The 21,292-nt window shown below is 48.8% G+C and overlaps 2 protein-coding genes across 3 annotated transcripts; one reads left to right on the forward strand and one right to left on the reverse strand.

Moving 5' to 3' along the window:
• The first annotated feature begins 386 nt into the window (after positions 1-386).
• On the forward strand, positions 387-5,515 carry ccdc90b (coiled-coil domain containing 90B). Of its 2 annotated transcripts, none has more exons than XM_080509319.1 (9): positions 387-577; positions 1,211-1,330; positions 2,004-2,107; positions 2,234-2,335; positions 3,233-3,274; positions 3,343-3,414; positions 4,917-4,970; positions 5,173-5,287; positions 5,365-5,515. In XM_080509319.1, exons 1-9 carry the CDS (start codon positions 526-528, stop codon positions 5,418-5,420), a joined length of 717 nt encoding a protein of 238 aa, XP_080365445.1. In that variant the 5' UTR covers positions 387-525; the 3' UTR covers positions 5,421-5,515. The 2 variants fall into 2 exon arrangements, with proteins under 2 accessions (XP_080365445.1, XP_080365446.1); XM_080509320.1 differs by having other exon boundaries at positions 440-577; positions 1,176-1,330.
• Positions 5,516-9,203: 3,688 nt separating this feature from the next.
• On the reverse strand, positions 9,204-20,455 carry pcf11 (PCF11 cleavage and polyadenylation factor subunit). Its single transcript, XM_080509293.1, has 17 exons — positions 20,091-20,455; positions 17,404-17,529; positions 16,926-17,108; positions 16,174-16,392; positions 14,981-15,996; positions 14,716-14,890; positions 14,092-14,449; positions 13,849-13,992; positions 11,566-12,827; positions 11,351-11,414; positions 11,098-11,241; positions 10,896-11,013; positions 10,576-10,759; positions 10,329-10,484; positions 10,151-10,243; positions 10,019-10,054; positions 9,204-9,934 (listed from the first exon to the last, which is right to left on the reverse strand). The coding sequence occupies exons 1-17, from the start codon at positions 20,256-20,258 to the stop codon at positions 9,698-9,700; spliced, it is 4,683 nt and encodes a 1,560-aa protein (XP_080365419.1). The 5' UTR covers positions 20,259-20,455; the 3' UTR covers positions 9,204-9,697.
• Between the last annotated feature and the right edge of the window lie 837 nt (positions 20,456-21,292).

Consider the following 21,292-nt stretch of genomic DNA (forward strand, 5'->3'; position numbering starts at 1 on the left):
TATTCATTCATTTATTCAGTCAGGACTCACTTATTTTGGTATCACTGTTTTTCGTGTTTTTTATTTAATATTATTGGATTTGTATTCATTTCATTTGGTGATTCGTTTTAAAACTGTTTCATATACAATTTCCATAATTTTCTTTTTGGTGTTGTTTAAAAAAACTCTACCTCCGTTTGTTTTCCTTAGTAATTTCATGCAGTTATATTTATATCCCCGTCACACCAAGGATGAATAACAATTATATGAATGTGTCGTGAAAAAGTTTTATTATTATATATGTATTATGAACTCGTAACAATTAGACAATATTTGATTCCTGCAGTACGTGAACGCAGCGTAGTTTCAGCCAGAGTGTATCCGGATTGACAGTGTGTGTGTGTGAGAGAGATCTGTTACTGAAAGCAGCTGTAGTGTGTGTGGGGGGGAAAGAGAGAGAGAGAGAGAGAGAGAGAGAGTGTGTGTGTGTGTGTGTGGGGTCGTCTCCACAGCCTCAGCGGGACTCGGGATCACCTCTGGCCGGGGATGAGCGCTCTGCTGCGGCGCTGTAACCCGCTGAGGGTCGGGCCCTGGAGAGGTGAGTCCCGGCACCGCCCGCAAAGCATGACGGGACAAAGTCAACCAGAGTAACGAGAATACTTTTACTAGAAACGTTTACGTCCCCAGAGTGTCTTTGTAGTTGTCTGGTAACTTTTTTGTCTCCTTGTCCTTTACTTGAATGTTTCTGTAGTTGCTTTGTGTTTCTGACGTCATCTTTGTGTCTCTGATTTGTTTTTGTAACTTTTTGTACTTCTTTATATCTTTTTCATCTTTCTTTCTTTATTTGGAATGTCTTGGTAATCACTTTGACTACCAAGACAAAGTGACTACTTGTTTTTGTGACTGTGTTGTGCCTCTCTGAATTTGTTTTGTGTCTGTTTATAATTGTTTTCTATTTTTTTGGATTTGTTTAAGATCTTTTTGTAGTTATTTTGACTGCCTTGATGGTTGCTGTGTCTTGTTTTAAATGCTGTAGTCGTTTTGTGTCTTTTTGAAGTTGTTTCATGCATTGTTGTACTTGTTTGTGTCTTTATAGCACTTTTATATCTTTTGGTAGTTGTTTAGTGTCTGGATTGATTTTGTCTTTTGTCAGTTGTTTGACCTTTGATTTTCCCCCATTGTTCACTTGTTAAAAGCGTAAACACACAAATGAGGTTAGTGTGTGTGTCAGGTTTCCATGTGGGCGTGGTGCGGTCGACCTTTGACCTGAGGAAAGTTGAACTGACGCCTCTGGAGCAGAGGAAGCTGACGTTTGACTCCCACGTCATGGTGACGGAGCTGCAGGGCAGCGGTGAGCGAAAACGCCTCGACTTCAACTTCACTGCAGCATCTCAGAAGAAACGGAGGCCACGTTTACACGTACCTGGTTATTTGGAGATAAAAAAAAACTGTGATATATTCCCTGCCTTTGGGCCGAGCATTTACACACGAACGCAACTACGACTCACCACAAACAATGATTCCTGAAAGAGATCTGGATAAACTCTGTGTCTCCGATTGCATCTAAAGGTGGACCTTTACGTCACAGTTTGTGACGTAGCGGGTTTTTTTTTTCCAGGAATCTGATTGGCTATCATGGCTTCATGCTTCTTGCGACACTGCCCCCTACAGGTTTGGCTGCTCATAGCAGCTCTGAAATATCTTTTTGGTTTTTTTAATTTAAAAATCTGGGTACATGTAAATGTGGCCTGAAAATGGCTGTGGCCAGGAGCCCCACACCCACACACACACACACACACACACACACACACACACACACACACACACACACACACACACACACACACACACACACTTGCTCATCTATCACCTCGGCATCCAAACAAGCTGATAAAGCCGCAAACAGTAAAATACACAAAGTGAAGAGTTTGGAATTTAAAAAAAAAAAGAGCTTTGCTGCTCCGTAACTCTGCGCTCACTTCCAGATTGTGTGCGTGAATCTGGATTTGTTTGCTGTGGCTCAGGTTTGGAGAAGCAGCAGGCGGAGCTGATCGTCTCCGCCCTGGTCACTCTGACCACGGCCAACATGGACATCGTCTATAAAGACATGGTGACCAAAGCTCACCAGGTACGAGCCTGCGACGCCAACTCTGCTGCTGAAAAGGAACAAGATTGAGGTTAACATGCTGGAAAAACGCATCTTCAATGTAGATTTAGATAAATACTACTGGTTTCCGTCCTGTGTGTCCTGCAGGAGATCGCCCTGCAGCAGATCATGGCTCACCTGGACGCCATCAGGAAGGACATGGTGATCCTGGAGAAGAGCGAGTTCGCAAACCTGCGATCTGAGAACACGGTGCTCTGGACGCCTCTCACACCCAGCTCACTACTGACCACACGACCAAGGGCACACACAAAAACTAGAAACACACACAAAAACAACCACAGACAGACAAAACACCTACGGACACCAAAAGACCACCAATAGACACAAACCAACACAAAAGGTCACCAAAAAAAAACCCACAAACGGATACAAAAGAGTCTGTGGTTACACAAAGTAACCACAGACTCAAAACCTAAACACACACAAAACTATGAACAGACACAAAGCAATGACTCACAAAAACTACAGACACAAGAAGTAGAAAAAAGAAGCGACGACACGAAACAACCACAACCCGACACAAAAACTACAAACGATCATGATAACATCTGTATTGCAGCTGGAGTTAAAAGCTGTTAGGCGTTTCCTGTAAAGATGCAAGCGACTCTTATTCATAGATATAAAACACGAGATGCCTCACTGCGTTGCCTCTGATGTGCCAACAGCGCCGCCATCTTGGTGAGGTCACATGCTCTCGTTGAACATATTGATCCCAGGCTAGAAAATCCACGAAAACATTTGTAGCTCGCTTGCTAGTCCACGTAGCAACACAACAAAATACCTATTTTTAAATCTGAGATAAAGCTCTATCCCGTGGAAACTTCATGGAAAATTATTGGGAGGGGGGGAAAGTCTAGAGCTTTTCCTCAGCTTTAAAATGAAGTATTACTTGTGTTGCTACGTGGACTAGCAAACAAGCTACAAATGTTTTTGTGGATTTTCTAGCCTGGGATCTACATGTTTAGATGTTTAGGTGACCTCTCCAAGATGGCGGCGCTGTTGGCACATCGCGTCAACAGGCTGTGTGGCGTCTCGTGTTTAGATCTATGCTCTTATGAGTGTCGCCATCTTGTTTTGCTGCTACAGAAACTGAAGCGTGAGCTGGAGCAGCTGCAGAACCGACTGAAGGTGAGTCTGAACTGAACGAGTCGCGGCCTCGGCGGCGCCAACCTCACCCTCGCCTCTTCCTCTTTCAGGAGGAGAGCCAGAAAGTCCGAGCAGAAACCAAACTGGACATCAACTTAGAGAGGAGCAAGATGTCTGACATGGTGAGGCTCCGCCCACAACCCCACCTCACCACCACGCCCCTCCTCTCAGAGTCACACGCTCACACACGAGGCACATGAAGCACCTGAGGCGCTCACACATGCCGTCATATTGTCCTGTGTGTATACGTTTATATACGCTGCCGCTGCACTTTCTGGTCTGGTTCTTCTTCTTCTTCTGTTTTTAAATCTTTGTAAACTGCTGCTCCATGAAGTGCAGAAAAATAGTTCTCTACAAGGACAATAAAAATATATTTTAACTTATCGAAACACACAAGCTCACACAAGTGACACGCCTGAGCTGAGCTCACTCATGTAATACACACAAGTTAACACAAAACACACAAGTTAACACATGAAACACACAAGTTAACACACAAGTTCACATATGAAACACACAAGTTTACACATGAAACACACAAGTTCACACATGAAACACACAAGTTCACACGGAACACACAAGTTAACACACAAAACACACAAGTTTACACATGAAACACACAAGTTAACACACAAAACACACAAGTTTACACATGAAGCACACAAGTTCACACGGAACACACAAGTTAACACACAAAACACACAAGTTTACACATGAAACACACAAGTTAACACACAAGTTCACATATGAAACACACAAGTTTACACATGAAACACACAAGTTCACACATGAAACACACAAGTTCACACGGAACACACAAGTTAACACACAAAACACAGATGTTTACACATGAAACACACAAGTTAACACACAAAACACACAAGTTTACACATGAAGCACACAAGTTCACACGGAACACACAAGTTAACACACAAAACACACAAGTTTACACATGAAACACACAAGTTAACACACAAGTTCACATATGAAACACACAAGTTTACACATGAAACACACAAGTTCACACATGAAACACACAAGTTCACACGGAACACACAAGTTAACACACAAAACACACAAGTTTACACATGAAACACACAAGTTAACACACAAAACACACAAGTTTACACATGAAGCACACAAGTTCACACGGAACACACAAGTTAACACACAAAACACACAAGTTTACACATGAAACACACAAGTTAACACACAAAACACACAAGTTTACACATGAAGCACACAAGTTCACACGGAACACACAAGTTCACACGGAACACACAAGTTGACACATGAAACACACAAGTTCACACAGGAAACACACAAGTTCACACATGAAACACACAAGTTTACACATGAAACACACAAGTTCACACGGAACACACAAGTTAACACACAAAACACACAAGTTTACACATGAAACACACAAGTTAACACACAAAACACACAAGCTTACACATGAAGCACACAAGTTCACACGGAACACACAAGTTCACACGGAACACACAAGTTGACACATGAAACACACAAGTTAACACATGAAACACACACACACACACTCTGAACTCATCCAAACGGTCCGGTCTTGCTGGTGTCTGAAGCTGATTGTGAGTTTCTCTCTCAGTTCACTGAGCAGGAGAAGAAGCTGATGGAGACGACGTCAGAGTTCCACCACAAGGTAAAACAAAAAGGAGTGAAACTGTTGGACTTTAGCTCAGTTTAGACCTGTGAACAACGTCTGGCAGCGTTAAACAAACTGTCAGCCAATCAGAAAGGTCCTCATGACGGATTAAAGCCTGGGCAGAGGAGTGTGATGACCCTCCGGCTGATTGGTTGTTGGGAACGTGGCGCCCGCGTCATTGGCCTGGTTCTTCCTCCAGAAAGCCGACCTGGAGAACGACAACATGGAGATCAACAAGAAGATCGACCTGCACGTGGCGTCGCTGAAGACTCTGCTGGAGTCCCTGAAACTGGAGACGGTCCGGTACCTGGCAGGTAACACACGACCCCGAGGACACCCGGAGCCCCACACGGTTCCGAGGTCAACAGTTTGACCCTGTGTCCCTCCTCAGCCACCGTCTTCTCCTGCCTCGCCATCGCTCTGGGAGTGTACCGCCTGTGGAGGTGAGCGCCGCTCCCCCGCACCAGGAACACCTCATCCTGCCTCGTTTTTAGACGTATTTAAACCTTATTTCTTAATAAACTTTTTGTTGTTGTTGTTGTTTGAAATCAGCCTCTGACTCCATATTTTGTTTTGGTTTTTAACCACAAAAAAAAAAAAAAGCACCTTGGTAATTTAAAGTATCACAATAATCAAAACACAGACCACGAAAAATCAAGGGAGACTTGAAATAAAAACAAACCGTGAGGCGTCTCGTACACGTTTTGTTTGGGAAATGTTTTCACTGGTTTTTTGGGGGGAGGTTTATTCTGAAACTCTTAGCCGTCAACTTCCTAAAGTCTAATCGGCTGGTACTTGGATGATGACAAATCATTCCTGTAAATTTCATGCAAATCAGGTGAGTAGTTTATGTGAAAGGTTGATAAAATACATACAGTATATACATCTATCTATCTATCTATCTATCTATCTATCTATCTATCTATCTATCTATCTATCTATCTATCTATCTATCTATCTATCTGTCTGTCTGTCTGTCTGTCTGTCTGTCTATCTATCTATCTATCTATCTATCTATCTATCTATCTATATACATCTATCACATGTAAAAAAGTGTATGTTACACAAAGCAAGGCAGAGATTTGTATATAAGCAAATTCCTAACATTTAGAACTTTATGCAACAGATCAAACACTCCCACCATCAGACTGAGCTTCACTTTCAGAGAAAGGCGGAGTCTCTTCCTCTTTCCTTCAAGCTTTTGTAAACAAAACAGAAGCAAAGTTCTCATTCTGTGTTAATTAGCGTTGACTAGTGTGAGGTGCCCCTTCCAATATGGCGACGACGCTGCATCACTCTCCAGCAGGGAACGATCCTCTATAACTAGTGGTGTAATGTGCTCCACCCTCAGGGAGGTGGTGTAATGTTCTCCACCATCAAGGGGTGGTGTAATGTGCTCCACCCTCAGGGAGGTGGTGTAATGTGCTCCATCCTCAGTGTGGCGGTGTAATGTGCTCCATCCTCAGGGAGGTGGTGTAATGTGCTCCACCCTCAGAGTGTTGGTGTAATGTGCTCCACCCTCAGGGAGGTGGTGTAATGTTTTCCACCCTCAGAGTGGTGGTGTAATGTGCTCCACCCTCAATGTGTTGGTGTAATGTGCTCCACCCTCAGGGAGGTGGTGTAATGTGCTCCACCCTCAGGTAGGTGGTATTATGTGCTCCATCCTCAGGAAGGTGGTGTAATGTGCTCCATCCTCAGGGAGGTGGTGTAATGTTTTCCACCCTCAGAGTGGTGGTGTAATGTGCTCCACCCTCAGGGAGGTGGTGTACTGTTTTCCACCCTCAGAGTGGTGGTGTAATGTGCTCCACCCTCAGGGAGCTGGTGTAATGTTCTCCACCCTCAGGGAGGTGGTGTAATGTGCTCCACCCTCAGGGAGCTGGTGTAATGTGCTCCACCCTCAGGGAGGTGGTGTAATGTTCTCCACCCTCAGGGAGGTGGTGTAATGTGCTCCACCCTCAGGGAGCTGGTGTAATGTTCTCCACCCTCAGGGAGGTGGTGTAATGTTCTCCACCCTCAGGGAGGTGGTGTATTGTGCTCCACCCTCAGGGAGCTGGTGTAATGTTCTCCACCCTCAGTGAGGTGGTGTAATGTGCTCCACCCTCAGGGAGGTGGTGTAAACACACTGTTACAACACTCCAACCTACTAAAAATCAAAGCAGAACCAGTTTCTCAGAACCTTGTTGATCAGAATCCTTTAATTCTTCAACATTGTTCAGACGGCAGGTTTTCTTCCTGTCTTGATGAGGCTGTTGAATTTCAGGTCTGAGTCCAGAACTCCACCCACATTTCTGCCTGATTTGATGTCCTGAGTGACCTGGAGTCAAGATGACCTCTGACCTTTCTGCTTTGTGGCCAAAAACCGATGAGCTCAGTTTTCTCTGGGTGTCGTTTGTAAGACGTTCTGACTCCTCCACCCATTAATCAGCTCACATTCAGAATCAGCTATTGACACAGACCGGCCGCCATCTTGCGGTAGGATTTAAACCAGCTGAGTGCAGTGGCAGAACTCCACCCAGTGTTCCAGTGGCTCCAGCAGGACGTTGTGGTCAAACCGTGTCCAAAGCAGCGCTACGATCCAGTGAGGGTAAAAGTGAGACTCTGGAAGTGTCACTGCTCATGTCGACGTCATTCAACACTGAAGTAATGAGAGCTGTTTCACTGGTTTGACCTTTATCCAGACTGGAAAACATTTAACTCATTGTTTCGTGCCATAAAAGCATTAAAAGTCCCGTATTACACTAAATCGACTTTTCTGTGCTTTAAACATCATAAAAGTGCTATTTGGGGTTCAGATAATCCCCAAAGTGTTTGTTTTTTTCATTGATTCCCTCCAGCTTGAGTTCACAGTGATCTTTCTCTGTTCTACCTGGTGGGAGAGCTCAACGCATTGATTCTATTTGATGACGTCACAGAGCTGGAGAAGCCCCGCCTCCAGGAAGATTGACATGCGGAGAAACCAAAACACGACACGCCCACTATCTCAGTCTCTGCTGCTTCACATTGAACTGCTGTTTTTGTTGTGTCCAGAACTGTTTCCACCTTCATGTCCACTTGGAGAAAATGTGTTTTCAGGTACAAGTATGGTTCCACACTATTTGTCTTGCTGAAAGAAGAAGCACAGCGGAGAATGTGACTGGACCTTTTTTTTCTTTTCCGAAAGAATGTGTTTGTTTGCGAGCGACACTTCACCACAGAAGCTTCCAGAACTACGGTACTTTGAAAGTGGACTTACTCAGAATCTCATCTTGAAACCTGCTGCTGTTCCCACAATAAAAGACGCTAACGAGATCTGTAAGGACATTACTACAACTAGAGCGTGAGCTGCTGGCTACGTCACCCAGGGGATGGGAGGAGGCGGGATGTGGGCGGGGCTGCAGTCTCCGTGAGGGTGGAGGAGGTGGAGGAGCTGAGAACCACCTGTTTCATGAGAGGTGACGTCAGCTCAATCCAAGAAATAGCTAGAATTTCACTAGTTTTTGAGTGTTGTACACTGTTTCACCCAAATTATCCCACATGAGCATAGGAGGGACTGTGGAACATGAAATATAGTGAAATATGGGTCCTTTCAGTTGTGTAAAAAGCACATTTTCAATCTTTGAAAAGAAAGGCAGGTTTGATACGGACCTGTAGTTACTGATGCATCCAGATTAGTTTTTTTAAAGAGCTGGAAAAACATCCGTCTGACTGTTTGTACTCCACCTGGAGCGAAACGGTAAAAAACATGTAAAACCCTGAGTGAGCAGGGTGTGGAGGCTGCTTGTTGTGGGTTTGAGGTGTTGACACAATGTGGGTTAGTGCTGCTCAGCCTAACAGGACATAGATAATCTGCCAGATTAGACAGAACCCCAGGTGCTCCAGTCCTAATCCTGAGCTCCACTGACTGATCTGTAGAACTTTATGGTGAAACGGGATGAAAACCACTACGAGGTGCATGTTAACAGTTCAGGAGGCTCTGATGACGAGGGACTGGTCAGTCTGTGCAACCACATTAAATATACAAGCATTATTACTGAGTTTGGTGATAATCTCAGAGAATAAAGATTGTCTGCAGTGTTTTTGGAGCAGTAACCAGTCTCTCATTCCTCCATGGAGCTTTTCTCCCATCAGATGCGACTTCAGCTGTTGCCATGGCATCAATGTTCCTCACCAGAGCTGAAGTTCTGACGAGGTCATTGACTGGAGCTGCAGACAGTCACTGTGTTACACAATAAAGACAGGAGAGGCAATGGCTTCAATTCACCAAAACTTTTATTTTTACTTCTGAAAACTAAACGACAGTAAAAGAATCAGCCGCCGTTCACACACAGAAAAACACCTTTCAGGTTTTTTTTTTTTTTTTATTGACTGAAGCTGAAGAGAGAAACTAGGAAAAGACGACTCCTCTGGCGAGACGAGCCTTCGATGCTTACCTTTGACACCCGAGACCGAGAAACCACCGCAACTACGTATGATTCAATCACCGTTACACCAGAGATACAAAAAATACTTTAATTCATAAATTAAATCATTTACAGCTTTTAGCAAAGCAAGAATCTCTCAACATTTTTCACAAAGACCTCAAGTGGCCGCAATTGATCCAAATACAAAAATGTATTCAATTGGGGGTCGCAGAGAGAGAGGGGGGGGGGGATCCTCTGCATGTATAGCTGGGGGGAGGGGGAGGGGCATCCTCATTCCCCCCATCAGTAAAAAGAAGGGGTGTATCCTCCACCACCTGATGCCTTTCAGGATGCTTGTTCCTCCTTCACCGAGCAGGCGACCTCCTCCACCTTCTCTTCCTTCACCGTCGGAGCCTCCGCCGACTCCTCTGGCGCCTCCGCTTCTTGCTTCACCGACACGGCGTCCACAGGAGAGGAGGCTCCGCCCTCCTCCCCGTCCTCCTCCGCGTTTGTGAACGCGCCCAGCGGATGGTCCGTGAGCAGCTTGTTGGGAGACGGCGTGATGTCGAGGTACGTCGAAGTCTGAGGAGAAGAAGACGACAGAGCGAGGAGGTGAGGCGCCATGACGAGCACACGGGCAACCAGCTCAGGAGGTCTGACACTCACGTTCTTATAGTCTTCAAAACACGAGGGATGGAAGTTCTGCAGAGAGAGAGAGAGAGAAAAACACTGGTTTACACACTTTTGGTGGTCAGAGGCCGAGGAGACAGAACAGACACGGAGCGGCGGCGGCGGCACCTTGTCGTCCACACAGATGGCGTTCTTCAGGAACCAGTCCTCCTCCTCCTCCACCCAGTACGTCTCAAACGGCTCCTGGCAGATTTCACACAGCTGCAGACACAGACCACGTGTGGATCAGCCTCGGGGTGGGCGGGAGGGCGTTTACGGGGTCGTGGGCCCCTCCGGCAGCACTCACCTCGGCCACTTGGTCTTTCTTGGCTTTGACGCTCTGGAACTCCTTCTCCTTGGCCGCCGCCTGGCTCTTCTGCACCTCCTCCTCGTTCTCCTTCTCGAAGAAATGGCTCTTGGCCCGCTCCTCCAGGTCGGCGATCTCCTCGAACTCGATCCAGTCCTGGAAAGCAGATGGGCGGCGGATGAGGAGGTGGCCGTCACGCGGACCGATCCAAAGTGTCCGGGCGTGGCGCCCGTCGCCGGGTTCTCACCGTCAGGCTGTAGTACCAGCGCCGGTGGGTCACCTTCTTGCTGGCGACCTTGCCGGCGTGGTTCTGTCGGAAGTGCCAGTCCAGGTGGTCGGCGTACATCTCGGTCTGAGTGGTGGTGAAGCGCATGCTGCACAGGCAGCACTGGTTCCCTGAGTACAGCTTGGTCACCACGCTCTCGTAGCGCCTGGCGGACAGGAACACAAGGACAAAGTGACGAGCCGCCAGCTGACGGTGTGACCGGCGGTCCTGGAGGGACCAGAGAGACGGGGGGAGGGGGGGCTCACATGTCAAGAGGAAAAATCAGCCTGCCGTCTACTCACTGTTTCATGTCCTCAATACTGAAGCTGGTGAGATCGGGGAAGTCGTCCTCCTCCACCTCCTGCTCCTCCTCTTCATCCTCCTCCACCGGAGGAGCAGCCACGGGAGACGCAGTCGTCTCTGAAAGAAGGAGCAGCGACGTGAGAGGACGTGGCGACGCTTCAAACCATCCGAGGTCCGGCTGGGATTCCCGCGATGACTGACCGGTGCCGGTGGGCGGCGCCACCACCGCCGCCGCCGCCGTGTCGGGCTGCGACGGTTTGATGATGCCAGTAGAGATGAGTTTGGACAGCAGGTTGTTGACGTCCACCTGGCCGAAGTGGTTCTCGGTGGGGACGACCTGTGAAGCTGCAAACGAACCAACGGGGGGCGTGAAGACTGGTGTTGTGGTGAAGACGCACTCGGAGAGAGAGAGAGAGAGGGACGGGGACTCCAGACAGGAAAAGGTCAAACTCACCCTGTCCGAAAGGCACCGTGTTCTGAGGCAGGAAGGGCTGGTTCATGGTCCCCATCAGGGTCACCTGAACACACGTACAGCCACGGGTCAGTCTGGAGCACACAACCACTCCCGCTCACAGGAGCCGCATGCCGGAGCTCTCAGTGCCAACAAGGTTCCGGTCAAACCGAAAACCAACAATCGTACACAGATCCTGTGTGTCTGCAGTGACTCACCGGCTGCTGCATGCCCACAGCGGGGGCCGCTGGGTTGTAGAAGGGCCCCGGGGCCGGCTGGCTGAACGCCGGTCCCGGCTGCAGGTTGAAGTTTCCAGTCTGCTGTGCCGGGAACGTCAGGGGCCCCGCGGGAAACTGCGGGTTCAGGGGCTCGGGGAAGCGCTGGGGGCCCATGGGGAAGTTCTGCTGGGGGGCTACGGGGCCGTCGTAGATGGCCGGGGCCATCGGCCTGAGCATGTTGTGCTGGGGGGCAAACCTGGGAGGGCCCTGCTGGCCGGGGGCGTACTCGAAGCGTGGGGGGCCACCCTGAATAGGCATATCATACCGGGGACCCGGCTGGCTGGGCCCCTCAAACCTCATTGGGCCCATCTGATTTGAGGGCCCATCGAAGCGCATGGGCCGCTGCTGGAAGCCCATGGACCCGGAGCCCATGTTGTTAAAGTGGTGAGGTGCTTCAAAGCGCTGCATGGGGGCCTCTACGTGGCCCTGTGCGGGCCCCTGGGACTCATACCTCACAGGCTGTTGACCCATGGGGCCAACAAACCTGCCAGGCCCTTGAGCGGGTCCATCAAACCTCCCCATGCCGTCACCGCCTCTCATCGGTGCCATGTGGGGTCCGTCACACTGCCCGGGGCCATCGACTCTCTCCGGCATGTGAGAAGGTGCGGTGCCGTCAAACCTGCCGGGGCCCTTGTTCTGGGGGCTGTCAAACTGTGCCTCGTCGTAACGCCCCGGGGCCCCTCCCTCGAACCAGCCGGGAGGGTGGGCTCTGGAGGGCCCCATGTGTCCCGGGCCGTTGTAGCGCGAGGGGGCGTGACCTCCGTCATGAGGGGGCGTGTGTCCTGGGGAGTCAGCGTGCGGGCGAACGGAGGCCAGCGGCCCCCCGCGGGGCAGCGGCCCTTTGAGGATGGATTTGGGCGTGGCGTGGGGGTGGAGAGGGTGGCCGTCCAGGTTGAGGGGTCCGTCGTCCGAGTGCTCGCTGGTGGGGCTTTCAAAGCGCGGGATGGGGCTCATGTCCGCCAGCTCCTTCTGGTGCAGCGGAGACAGTCGTTCGCGCTCAAAGCAAGGGGGCGGGGCTTCCAGGCCCGCCGGGCTGGGGCAGTTCCTGGGGTCTACGGAGCCGGACGGGGACGGGCCCTCGAGCCTGCGGGGGTCGCCGTGTCTCGAGTCGTACCTCCGGGGGGCGTCGTAGCTGCTCTTTTGCTCATCGCGGTCCTCATAGTGCTGACGCTCGGTCAGCGGCGAGTTCCACTCACGCTCACCTGGATTGAAAAGAAAAGAAAAAAAAAACCCTCCATAAACTGATGAGTCATGACAAGTCCGCTCAGTCATCACAGTGACTACGACTGGACGTGTAAAATGGACTCCATGATGCTCTCAGCAAAGTGTGTGATCGAGACCTCAATGTGCAAATGTGGTCTCTTCAGTGTGTCCCCCTGACCTTTGACCTTTCCAAGCAGGGTTCCTACAGGTTCCCACAAGTTACATTTAAGACCTTTTTACAACGACTTGGAACCGAATTTAATACCAATCAGGATCAATTCATTCCTAATTGTCCACCAATGTTATTTTCTTTGCAGTTTGGCCATTTCCCAGACGCATCTAAACACAATATACAGCAAAAAAAACAAAAACACCTTTAGTTTGGCCATGAATGGTTGATTTCGTAACGGCTAATCTTTGGAATAATTAAAAGAAAAAAAAAAAATCAAATGACTGCTATTTATTTGTGTTTATCTTTTACAACTCAGCGGCTAAAACAAAAGTTCACCTGGACCATGACAAATTTAAACGATAAATTAAATATGAAGTTTTTTATTTTGATCGTTTACATTCATATATTACCAAATAAAAAAGATTTCAAATATAGATACTGCGTATCAATGAAAACTACACACACACACACATATATATATATATATAAACAGTAAGTCCCCTTTCTTAAAACATTACTGCTAAACAGTCCAAGCAGCTGTCTTATCCAAAGACAGTCATCGCTTTTCTGAGGACTTCATAAAAAGTCCAGACTCTCTCGCAGTTTCATTAATAATCACACTTGTGTTCAGTGGCGTATTGATCCTGTAGAAGTGGGTAAACACTCAAGTGGAGGAGGAAGAGAAGGTTTAACCAGCAGTGAGTGCTGCTCCACAAAACTTAACACCTACAATAACAAATGTAATGCCTTTGTGAGACTTTAGGTTTGAAAATTGAATACTTTGAAGAACCCGGGGGGAACCCTGTCCAAGTAAAAACGACCGGGCTGGAAAATGAGCGTTTACTCACTGGACTCTCGGGGGTCGGCCCTCCTCCTGAAGCGGAGGCCGGGCAGCGACTTGAGGGTGGGGAACTCTTTGCCGTGGTTATACTCCTCGATCATGGGAGCGAGTGGTGGCCGCGGCTCTTCGTGATCTTTGCTCCGCCGTTCGCCTGAAGAGCCGGAGACACGGCGGATGAAGACACTTTTCCTACCTGGTCTTGTTTTTAACCCGCCCGCCCATAAACACCCCCCCGGGGAGGCTTGCTCACCTGGTCGGTCTCGCGGTGGCCGGCTGTATTTCTGCATCTTGTCGCTCTTGCCCGGCCCCTCGCCCTCCTCCAGACTCTCTGCGCCCTCCCAGTCCTCGCCTGGGAGCCGGTGGTTCACCTGCGTCTTCTTCAGCCTGGACTTGTGCTCGTAGTACGACAGCTCGGCGGGGTCCATGGCGTCGTGGGGGCGGGAGTGGGCGGCGGGCGCGCCGAGCAGCGGCTGCTTCTTGAAGTCGGCATTCTGCTCCCAGACCTCGGTGCGCTGCTGCTCCTGATACTGGAAGAAGTGGTTGATCTTGTGGGCCATGTTGAGGAAGTCCTCCTGGGAGATCTCACCGCTCTTCAGACGCTTGCTCGCCTGCAGGAGGGAACACGGGACGTAAAAAACTCGGAGGCCAACAGTGAAACACGAGTATTACCGAGCACAGGGGTTGCGGCTGCAATTCAAGCTGTTAAGAGCGTCCGGTCCCTCACTTGCTAGTTTGTTAATGTCGGAGGTTTAACTGTCGTGTAGCTGCTCGACAGTAGTCAGAGAGAATGAATCTGCAACAACCCAGAGCTTTGTGCAACTAGCTGTGGCGAGGCTCACTGGTCCGCTTGAGGCTGAGACACGGCTCAACATACCCTCCTCAGCAGGTCCTTCTTGGAGGCGGAGTTGAGGGCCTCTGGGATCTGCAGGTTGGCGTCCACACTGAGGCGGTGCTTCGGGGTGCGGGGGGTGGCGGGGCGGTTGGGGTTGGGGTAGGGTTTGTGCCTCGGCGGTCCAGTCTTCACGTGAGGCTCCTCCGACAGCTTTGCACTGAAAACACACACACACTCGTCACTTGTTCGGCCTGCTCAGACGCTAAACAAAGGGCTCACGCCAAATGAGTTGAATGGTGAGACTCACTGTTTGTTCTCCTCCCAGCCACTCCTCCAGCGGTGCGGCGCCTCCTTCAGGTCCTTCCCGCCTCCGTCGTGGCTGCGCGGTGCGTGCTGGTCTCTGGACTCCGCGTGCCGATCCTCCGGCGGCCTCTTGGACCTCCTGCTGTCCGACTGGTTCTTCTTGGGGGCGGGGCGGTCGTCCCGGCCGGGCTTTCCGTGCGGCGGATCATCGGCCCGGATCCTCCGTGGTTTGCCGGCTTTATGCGACGGCGACGGGGACAGGGAGTTGCTGCGCGTCCGGCTCTTGGGCGAGCGCCGGTCTTTCCGCTTCGGGGAGGTGGCGGGGGACCGCGACCTGGATCGCGAGCGGGTGCGCTTGCGGGAGTGCGTGCGAGCGTTGCCTGCGGTTTTGAAGTCGGGCTTGTCGGCGCCGTCGTCCTCGCGGGCATGTTTGACCACGGCGCCGTTCACCAGCTTGCTCTTGCCGGCGCTGCGCGGCGGCTCTTCGCGCTCCTTCTTGTCTGCGCCGCGTTTCTTCTCCTTCGGCTCGTCGTCTCCGGGGCGATCCTGTGTACGTTTCTTCAGACGAGGATCTTTCTTCGTGCCGTCTGTGGACTTCTGGACCTCGGGCTCTGGTGGACGGGGTTTGCTCGGGACACCTTTGGCCATGGGAGACGGGGATTTGGACGGGGACTTGGACGTGGGCTTGTCCTCGGCCACATCCTTCCTCGGGATGCGGGGCTTGTCGGGCCGAGGGGATTTGTCAGGCAGCTTCTTCTCTGGGGCGACGCTCTGACTGGGCACTGGGTGCTTATCCTTTTTCCCAGCAGGCACCTCTTTGGGCTGGGCGGGAGGGGGGCCACCACGGTTCAGACGGGGGTCCCTGGTGGACGGTTTGGCGTCAGCCTGGGTCTGAGGAGGGATCCAGGGTCGGATCATTGGGGTGGTTTGGTTGATGGGCTTCGGTGCTGCAATTGACAGCGGTGGGCTCGCTGCAGGCGTGGTGGCGGACGTCACTGTTGGTAATGTGAAGCCGCCGGCCTACACACACACACACACACACACACACAAAACTGTATATAAAAACGTGAACAACTTCACCGCGACTTCAGCCAACGTTCAGGAGACCATTGGATGTGGCTTCAGCTGATTAGCATTAGCAGCCTCATTGTAGATTGATGGAAACTCAGATGCAGCAGAGTTGATGGCGCCTCCTACCAGCTGTGCTTTGGTCTGCTCCAATTCCAGCTCGATCTTTTTCTGCTGCAGCTCCAGCAGTTGCTTCTGTTTGGCCAACAGTTGCTGTCGGATGAGCTGCTCCTGCGTCAGGCCCGTCGGGCTGACGACGGGCGGCACCGCGGGCGGCGGTGGTGGTGGCGGCGGGGTCGGCGCCGCCGGCAGGGTGGGAGCTGGCTGTGGCGAGGACGCCTCATCGGGCTGCAGACGGAGAAAATGTGGAAATGACAGTTGTGAGACAACTGGAACACTGTTGGGTTCATCTACCCTTTGTGATCAGTCCATAAACAACTGGGACACTTGAAACACTTTCTAAAGGATGTGAAATCATGAAAGTCATTCTGAGTCACAAGTGGAAAGCCACAACTGGGTTTTCGTCTTTATGCCAGTGCATCCCCGGTCACCCTGGTTTTTAGAGGAAGTGATAGGTGACTAAATGTCAAAGACGTCTGGAAAGTGATAAACCAACGGAATTTAAATCAAACAACTGAAATACCAAAATGCACCTTAGTGGTGTGGAATGTGATGGAACTTGTGATTTCCATATTATCAACACAACTGACATTTTTTCATGAAAACACAAGATCCTGGTGGTACACTTTTAAGCACGTCACCAACAATTTGCACCCCCTCTCCCTCATTGGAGGCAAGACGCTGTCGAGCACAAACAGAGACAAACACTAGACGCCCCCCCGAAGAGCCGGACCGACAGAGACGTGGGTGACTCTACACACCTGCTTTAAGAACTTGGGGTTGACGTGGATGCTGGCATTGACTGTGGGCGGCAGCGCCTTGATGGGCCACGCTGGGTCCACCGAGTTGACCCGCACGTCCAGAGCGTACAGCTTCTTGAGTGGGAACACTTCGTCCCACGTAGAGCGGAGTTTAAACAGACTCTTCCGAGTGTTTTCGTCCACCTACAAACAGAAGGACAGGACTGGGTCCTCAGCCGGCAAACAAAACAACAAAAAAAAACTACAAACAAGCTGAAACGGGCGCTAAATGTGTGTTAAAACTAAATGGGGGGGGTTGGGGTGGGGGAAGCCCTCCATGGCACATTTTTATTAGCAGGACTACGTTATAGCAGGAGCAGACTACACACAGAGACAAGCAGCACGACAGACAGGAGGGCGGTGAGGTGGGCAGCTAACACAGGCTTAGTGCTTTAAAACTGTATAACAAAAGCTGAGAGGCGGTGGAGAGAAACTGTACCTTTTCAAAGACACAAATAAATGAAGTGATTAGGTTTTTAGCAAACACTGCAAGGAACTCTCCTCCAACATTCTTCACTATGGAATCCACTAAGTACAAAACCGGGAGCTTCTCTGCGGCTGGGGCCTGGAGCGACAGAGAACTCGACAAGTTTAGAAAACAACAGGGGTTATCAAGCAACAGTTTTCACACAAATTCTCACAATCACACAGCAGTGGGGGGGGGGGGGGGGGCGTCTCCGCGCCCCCACACAGCAAACAGTCCAGAGGGTCATTTCTTCTTCTGCTGCAAAAATGCCCAACGGTCCGACCCCACGAAATGTACAAAAAGTTTTTAAGAAACAGCTTCATTTATTAAAAAAAAAAAAAAAAAAAACAATCCAGGAGTGTGATCTTCAGCAGGAACCAGTCCACATGGCCACTCCGCTCAGGAGGGGCAGAAAAATCCACCACAGGTAGTCCAAGAAAACCCCCGTCCGGGTTTTACCTCCAAAGAGGGCTCGTGTCCTGAACCACTCTTTGTACGTTACCCTGCAGACGGCCTCTGGCCCCGTTCCGTTTCCTGGCCTCAGTTTGTTCAAAAAAAAAAAAAAAAAAAAAAAAAAAAAGTGGAGGCACGTGTTTGTTTTGTGTTTAAACCCCCGGCAGCTGTAAACTGCAGCACGAGTGAACCGAGTATTAATTCAAACCAGAATCGCAGCAAGAAAATTACACTGGGAAATAAAAAAAGACAAAAAGCACAGTTCACATTTTTTATTACAAACATTTTTAACCATTCAGTAACAGTTCAGGAAGTTCAGATCACTAGTGTAAATGAACGCAGACACTAAAGCGAGCTGCAAGAGGGAGGACGGGACTGAACCCCACAGTACTCATCATCAACAACATTAAAGAAATCAAGGCGAGCACGGCGGTGTGGTTTGGCCTCACCGCAGCAGAAAAGGTCCAAATACGCCCCAAAAGTTAAACTGCTTGGATTCTAAAGAAGCTTCCAGGGAATTTAAAGGTGTAGATACTGAATTAACACGTCTGGCAGAAGTTTCTCTCTGTACTTCTAACGGCTGCAAACTCACAGCAGACACTTCCTGTTTCTGCTCTAAGCGGAGCTCTCAGGACCTGCACAGACAAGCTGCACTGAAATACTTCAAGTCCCTGTTAAAAGGACATGAAGTTCATGATCAAAGTTCACACCTCGCACTTCAAAATGTACTTCCAAGTCGTGTTTCCATGACAGCAGAGCAGATAAAGCTCTGGTGGTTTTTAGTGGAGATTCGCACTTAATTAACCATTAACTGCGCTTGAAGACAGCACATAATCTAATAGTTCATCCATCGGTCGTCTCTTTATGGACTCTGAGGACAGATTTCATCACCATGAGGAAGCTTGCAGCCCGGGGCATTATTAATCTACATTATATTGTTGAAATACTCTTGACATTTAACAGTTTTGAACCACTGCAGCTGTATATTAAACATGTTTGCGTCAAACACATTGGCTTTTTAAATATCAAATCTTCTAGAAACACTATGGTTCTTAAGACACAAGACAATTGTATTCACTTCATATCACAAACTACAACCAGCACAGTGGTAATTGCAAATCTTCATAACTTGGTCAGAAAGGTATTTTGCAGGTTCAAGCTAGGCCAATTTCCTTGTTTGAAAACAAGCGTTAAATCTGAATTTATTCAGGGATGTTTAAAAGCTATCAAAATTCTTGTTTAGTTCAAATAATCTGAATAAAACGTTTTATAGTGTCCTGAAAAATACAATGGAAGACGTTTTAACACTTCTCCCTTAGCTTAAACTCAATCAATTTCAGCCTCATAGTTTTTAAGTATTTGACACAAAATGGAAGATTTCTGCCATACGAGAGCCTGGACTTTCATTTCAAACCAACTTTTCTACACATTTAATAATCCTAGAGCACCTATAGTATAAAAAAAAAACAGCTTGCTTTTATTTCGCTTCAATTGATGAAGCAGTTATTCCTAAAACGGACTACTTTAGGTAAAACATGTTTAAAGTAAAACCATGTAGAATTAAGGACTTGAGACTTTATAAGGACAATTGATTTATTTGAAGACTATGAGCCTGACGTGGCCAACACCTTAATATTTGAAATTATATACAATTAAAATAAGGGTGTCATTTAATTGTGGCTTCATGGTGACCTCTGGCCTGAGCTCGAGGCGGTCACTCCAGAGAAGTTGGAATTAGTATGAAACGCAATGAGCAGTAAAGAGCACATTGTAAGGGGTTCAAGCTGGCTTTTTTCCGAGGTTAAATTTCAATACGAAACCAGAACCCCTTAAAAAAACGTCTTTAAACGTCGTGCTGAACATTAAACAGCTCATTTAAAAAAAATAAAAAAGGTGTTAAGCGGTTTGTTTTTCAGGCGGCTCTTCCGGTGAAACCAGAACCACACCAACGTCAAACTAACTTCGGCTAATCTGTGGCGAGCCAACTACTTTTTGTAAAGAAAAAAGAAAGAAACTCCTACGCTATATCGAGATTTTGTATTTTAATACACAACATTTGGCTTAAATAAATTCAACGTGTGGAAGCTTAACTAACCAAAACAATAACCAGACGTGTGGCGTCGCGGCCGCCATGATGAGCTAACGGCTAACAGGGCCTGAGTGATCGACACAAAGCAAATGTGAGATATTTCTATATTCATAAAAACCTTGCTGATCTGCGCTTCGATAATTGCGACGATATCCTTGGCGAAGGTGACGTTCTCCTCGGCCAGGATGGTGAGCATGTTGATGTGCGGCTTGCTGTTGAACGTCAGGTCTTCCAGGGAGGACTGGTACTCCCGGCAGGCGTCGTCCCGAGCCGTGCTGTCCTCCATCTTTTGAGCTTCGCGAACCGGAGGAACCTACGAGAGGGAAACCATTACGGCCAAGTGGCGGGCGCAGTCCGTGCACTCATTCGGCTAGCGGTTCCGCGGAGACTCCGGGGAGGTTAGTAACGCCGTTCGGAGTGGTTTTAACGTTACAGAACTCCGGCCGCCGCAGCCACCCCTCGTCCACTTTCGATCCCAACAAAATGGCGAGTGCGACTGTAGGCCGCACACGTCACGCGGAGATATTTATACCGACCGTGACGTCAGGTTAGTCTATTGGCTCGCGCAAGCTAAACTGACCGGGATCTATATTGTGATTAGACCAAACGAGTAACAGCCACACGAATGAGCCAATTGGGATTTAGCAGTGTTGAGCGTGGGATTACATAACGGGCGCTGAGTGGAAGTGACACAACACGAGGCCGCAGCATGGCGTCTGTTTAAAACCAACTTTTATATGTGATAAAACCCACGTTTTTGAATAATTTTGGAACGAGTACTAAACACAACCGAGAAATAGTAAAACCGAATGAGCTGCGTGTTGACAGGAGACTAAAACCTGTCAATTTTACTTTGGTGTGAATTTCCTTATGTAATACTGCATTTGAATCCTACTTGTAAAGACAGACTTTTACTCAGTTCATGTTAGTTTTACTTTGTCGTAAACTTTACGTCTGGTTTCCCATACAGGGATTAAGCCTTGTTCTGGACTTAATCACATTTTAAACCAGGACTTTCTTATAAGACATATATTAAAGGAGTCTCAGGCTGGTCCTGGTAGTCCTTGATTACCTTTAGTCTGGAACTGGTTCATCTGAAGTTGAATCACATATCAGAAAGCCACCGAAATACTGTGGATTAATTTAAACTAGATGACCATAGTCATGGTTTTAGCCAAGCCCTGAATGGGAAACCGGGCCTATGGGTCTGTGAGTCTCTGAAGTCATTTTAACAGTCTTTCTGAAGTCTTTTTGCATGCCTGAAGTCAATTTATTCCTCAAAGTTGTTTGGTGCATCTTAAGCCGTTAGTCTCTGAAGTT

Source organism: Blennius ocellaris (assembly GCF_963422515.1).
Source record: "Blennius ocellaris genome assembly, chromosome: 14".
NCBI classification, from domain to species: Eukaryota; Metazoa; Chordata; class Actinopteri; order Blenniiformes; family Blenniidae; genus Blennius; species Blennius ocellaris.

What these genes read in the sequence shown, in the direction of transcription:
- pcf11 (XM_080509293.1), bottom strand. Translation starts at nt 20,258, where the DNA reads ATGGAGGACAGCACGGCTCGGGACGACGCCTGCCGGGAGTACCAGTCC. An exon ending in GCCACCGCGAGACCGACCAG is followed by an intron (nt 13,993 to 14,091) that starts GTGAGCAAGCCT and finishes CCGGCTCTTCAG; the next exon opens with GCGAACGGCGGAGCAAAGAT. An exon ending in CACGGTGCCTTTCGGACAGG is followed by an intron (nt 11,242 to 11,350) that starts GTGAGTTTGACC and finishes GTTCGTTTGCAG; the next exon opens with CTTCACAGGTCGTCCCCACC.
- ccdc90b (XM_080509319.1), top strand. Translation starts at nt 526, where the DNA reads ATGAGCGCTCTGCTGCGGCGCTGTAACCCGCTGAGGGTCGGGCCCTGG. An exon ending in GAGGGTCGGGCCCTGGAGAG is followed by an intron (nt 578 to 1,210) that starts GTGAGTCCCGGC and finishes TGTGTGTGTCAG; the next exon opens with GTTTCCATGTGGGCGTGGTG. An exon ending in ACCTGCGATCTGAGAACACG is followed by an intron (nt 2,336 to 3,232) that starts GTGCTCTGGACG and finishes TTGCTGCTACAG; the next exon opens with AAACTGAAGCGTGAGCTGGA.